The following is a 4,440-nucleotide window of genomic DNA, read 5'->3' as shown; positions in this document are numbered from 1 at the left end:
TTGATAAGATAGAAAAATGTGGGTTAGACAGCATCACCACCAGATGATTCGTAGCTGGCTGACCGGCCGTACTCAGCGTGTGGTCCTCAATGGAACCACATCTACATGGAGGGAAGTGTGTAGTGGGGTGCCCCAGGGCTCTGTTCTAGGCCCAGTGCTCTTCAACATCTTCATCAACGATTTGGACGAGGGGATAGATGGGGAACTCATCAAATTTGCAGACAACACCAAGCTGGCAGGAATAGCCAACACTCCAGAAGACAGGCTTAAGATACAGGAGGATCTGGACAGACTTGAACACTGGGCGCTATCTAACAAAATGAAATTCAATGGTGAAAAAAGTAAGGTTCTACATTTAGGCAAGAAAAACCAAATGTACAAGTATAGTATAGGTCAGTGATGGCGAATCTTTTAGAGACTGCCCCAAAACTGCCCCAGCCCACCCGCTCCGCCCCGCCCCAGTCCGCCCACGCTCTGCCCCCTGCCCCACCCACAGGGCTACCCACCACCTCCACGGCCCACCGCAGATTGCCCAGGTGGCCCGGCAGTGCCATGGCCACACCCTCCACCCATGTCCCGCAGCATAATCTGCGCACGATGGGGTACGAGAGCAGAGACTTGTCCCCGCTACCTGGCTGCCATGTCCTTGGCTGTGCTGCTCTGTGCGGGCCGTGCCCAGGGGGCGACTGTCCTCCATGGGGGCTGCTGGTGCGGAGGGGTCTGCGGGGGAGGCAGGGCTGGGGCGACGGCACATGTGCCCACAGAGTGGGCTCTGAGTGCCGCCTCTGGCACACATGCCATAGGTTCGTCACCACTGGTATAAGTGGTACCTTGCTCAATAGTAGTAACTGTGAGAGGGATCTCAGAATCCTAGTGGACAATCACTTAAATATGAGCTAGCAGTGTGCTGCAGCTGCCAAAAAAGCCAACACAGTGCTACGCTGCATTAACAGAGGTATAGAATCAAGATCACGTGAAGTATTAATACCACTTTACAATGCCTTGGTAAGGCCACATTTGGAATACTGCATCCAGTTTTGGTCACCATGATGTAAAAAAGATGTTGAGACTCTAGAAAGAGTACAGAGAAGAGCAACAAAGATGATTAGGGGACTGGAGGCTAAAACATATAAGGAACGGTTGCTGGAATTGGGCATGTCTAGTTTAATGAAGAGAAGGACAAGGGGGGACATGATAGCAATGTTCCAATATCTCAGGGGCTGCCACAAAGTAGAGGGAATCAAGCTATTCCCCAAAGCGCCTGAAGGCAGAACAAGAAGCAACAGATGGAAGCTAATCAAGGAGAGAAGCAACCTAGAACTAAGGAGAAACTTCCTGACAGTTAGAACAATTTACCAGTAGAACAACCTGCCTCCAGAAGCAGTGAATGCTCCAACACTGGAAGTTTTTAAGAAGAGACTGGACAGCCATTTGTCTGAAATGGTATAGGGTTTCCTGCCTGAGCAGGGGGTTGGACTAGATGACCTCCAAGATCCCTTCCAACATCATCATCATCATCATCATCATCATCATCATCATCATCATCATCATCATCATCATCATCAGTTTGCCTTCCCACAGGCCTCTACCTCCCATTTCCTCTTTTATTTTTGAAAAAAAAAACCCAAAAGTCATGTTGCACAAAATGGGCATTTGCTACCAAATTTTTGGAAATGCAATCTCAAGGTTCCGCAGCCATATTTGAGGTGCAGAGGAGACATGTAGCTCAAGGGCCACTGACCAAGACAGTGGCTATCACCAGTGCAGAATGCCGGTGTATTTAGTGACTATGCCATGGGATTAATGATTATCCTTGGAAGTTTTCAAGTTGACTACTCAATTATTGTTTTGCCACCCACTTTCAATTCCCTTTCCTGCTTGACTTGAGTTTGGCTGAACTCTGCTCTGACAGAAATCAGACTAATTTCCCGATCACAGAAAGGAAATAAAACAATTTGTTAACCATTAGCTTTTCCTTGCCTTGGTTCATCTGTTTGTCTTACACAAAGACAACACAAGGCTTTTGGAAACTAGCCAGATGTTTGAATGAACTCAGAAGGAACTGCAAGGGAAAATAAAAATAATGCTTTAGGGAATGAAGTCTTTGGACATGACATCATAGAAGGACTAGCCTCCGGGAAAAAAATATTTTGAAAGGCTTGGAACTATGAATGGGACATTAAAGGGGTGTTTTTCTGAAAAATAGACTTTGTATAGTACAGAAACAAATGAGAGAAGAATCAAAATGACCGGTAGGAAATATGCTTTTGAATATCTATTACTTGTCTCTATGTCTATTCACTTAAATAATTTTTCTTTAAAGAGTCAGAAATACATCAATCCCAAATAAATCAATCAGATAAATAAATATTACTCCTCGGTAAAGCAAAAGGCAGTGCACTAATATTTTTCAATTTATTAATATTGTTTACTCAGAGCAAGAAATCCATATGGGAGCAGGGAGAGGGGAGAGGGTAAAGCATTTTGCCAAATATAAACTTTAATTCTATAGAGTATGAGAAAAGAATGTAAAGCTAAAATGAGCTTGATAAAGACTGGTGCCATTTACGGATTGGACCAGAACAGTAGCAAACACATAGGATATTTGTACACAGGGTAAGATTACTTCAGGACTTTCAGTTGATCAAAAGAACATTTGTATTTATTCCCAATTTATTCTTGCTAGCCCTGTAGCTGCCTCTGAGCCACAACAATATCTGAGAGGTGACATTTTGTGTTAATCCAAGTGAACCCTTATGGTTCTGAACTTAGATGGAGGTGGTACAAGAGCCATTTCTCTTTCTGGATTTCCCTCCTCAGAGGAAAAACAAAGGAAGAAATAACTTTACCTCTTCTATGAGGTTGGCATTCAGTACCAACTAATTTCAGGCCTCCAGGGTTGAAAGGAGGTTGGTGTGTTGGATGATATGCAGAAACTAAAAAATGACATTATATCTTCTCCTGAAATGGCCTGGAAGGTTGACCTAGTGTCTTCCTTTCCATTTAGAGAAAGGGTCCCCAAATTCCCTTACTTTCAGTCCTTTCAGCCTACATTTAGCAGGGTTAGGAAGTGAGACTCCACTGCCTCAGTTGTCTCCTGTCTATCTTTGGTAAGATTATTTGGTAAGTGTCTCTATTTTACATATTTTACATCATTAAATAATTAAATCGTCATTGTTACTTCTTTCCTAGTAATAAATTAGCTGTGTGCTGCATTTTCTGGCTAGGGGGCAAACATATTTCTAACCAAATCCTCTATTCTTCTTCCATTTTATATAAAAAAATAGTATCAATAATTATGGAAATATGCATGGGTTTCAGCACAACTTTACATATCCAATTCATAGCTTTGCTGTCATACCTCACGGAAGGCTATCTTCAGCTCCCTCACGCCCACCATATGAGCTGTTTCTTCAAGCAGTTTGGGGCTCATCATCTCTACAAACTCCTCAAAATCTATACGTCCTCCCACTAAGAGGACAGATAACAAGAAATGATTAGTTCAATTGATGGAAGAAGCACTTTTGAATGAGGTAGGAGATGGTGCTATTAGATTTATAAACTACCTCTCATCAAGAGATTTATTTTATTTATTTATTTTACTGATTAGATTTATATGAAACTAAGAGTTGCATATAAATCTAATGTTGGAATAGACCAAAAACATGTCTAATCTAGCATTCTGTTTTCCCACAATGGCCAACTTTCAGAACTCTATAAGTTCTTACTGTTCCTATAGAGCAGAGGCCCCCAACCTTTTAGGCACCAGGGACCAGTTCTGTGGGGAGAGGTTTTTCTATGGACTGGAGGGGGCATGGTTTCATGTGCTGCCTACATCCCATGGATGGGGCTTCGCTTGTTTGCTTGGCCCGGTTTCTGGTATGCTGCGGCCTGGTGCCGGTCCATGGACAGGGGGTTTGGGACCTCTGCTATAGAGAAAGAATGAGATTAAGCTGCTCTTAGATTTCCTGTTCTCCAACAGTTCATAACTGTTGCTCTAGCATCGGTTCCATAAAATAAGATAAGACATGGGGGAACATGACGATTGAAAGTGTTTCATGGAGATTAGCATTTCTTCAACTTTATTGAAATGGTTTGTGGGTAATTTAAGAAACAATGTAATGAGCTATGAACATAACTCTGAATCTAATTTACATCCTCTAAATAACATTTCATCCCTATGCCTAAATAGTATGCAGTGGTTACTTCAGCTGCCCTGTCAGCACCCCATCCTGTGACTATTATTGACTCTGAGCCTTGGAAACTGGAGAAGCACATAAATATTCAACTCACTGCGCATTTTGATGTGCTGGGAGATCTCCAGCAGCTCCATCTCTGTAGGCATGTAGCCCATGGTTCGCATGCAATCGCCCAGATCTTTGTAGCTGAGGTAGCCATCCTGATCCGTGTCAAATTCCTTGAAAGCATCTAGCAGCTCTG

General features: G+C 43.0%; 1 protein-coding gene across 1 annotated transcript in view; it reads right to left on the bottom strand.

Moving 5' to 3' along the window:
* The window catches only part of LOC107293626 (calcium-binding protein 2-like), a 17,356-nt gene that overhangs the window by 6,221 nt on the left and 6,695 nt on the right, over positions 1–4,440 (bottom strand). The window contains exon 4 of the mRNA XM_015822782.1: positions 3,362–3,471. Coding sequence (XP_015678268.1) covers positions 3,362–3,471 — 110 coding nt within the window. The remainder of the gene's footprint in view (positions 1–3,361; positions 3,472–4,440) is intronic.

The sequence above is a fragment of the Protobothrops mucrosquamatus genome, unplaced genomic scaffold, assembly GCF_001527695.2.
Source record: "Protobothrops mucrosquamatus isolate PMUCROS unplaced genomic scaffold, P.Mucros_1.0 scaffold1676, whole genome shotgun sequence".
Lineage (NCBI taxonomy): Eukaryota > Metazoa > Chordata > Lepidosauria > Squamata > Viperidae > Protobothrops > Protobothrops mucrosquamatus.
This window is presented reverse-complemented; position numbering and strand designations above follow the sequence as displayed.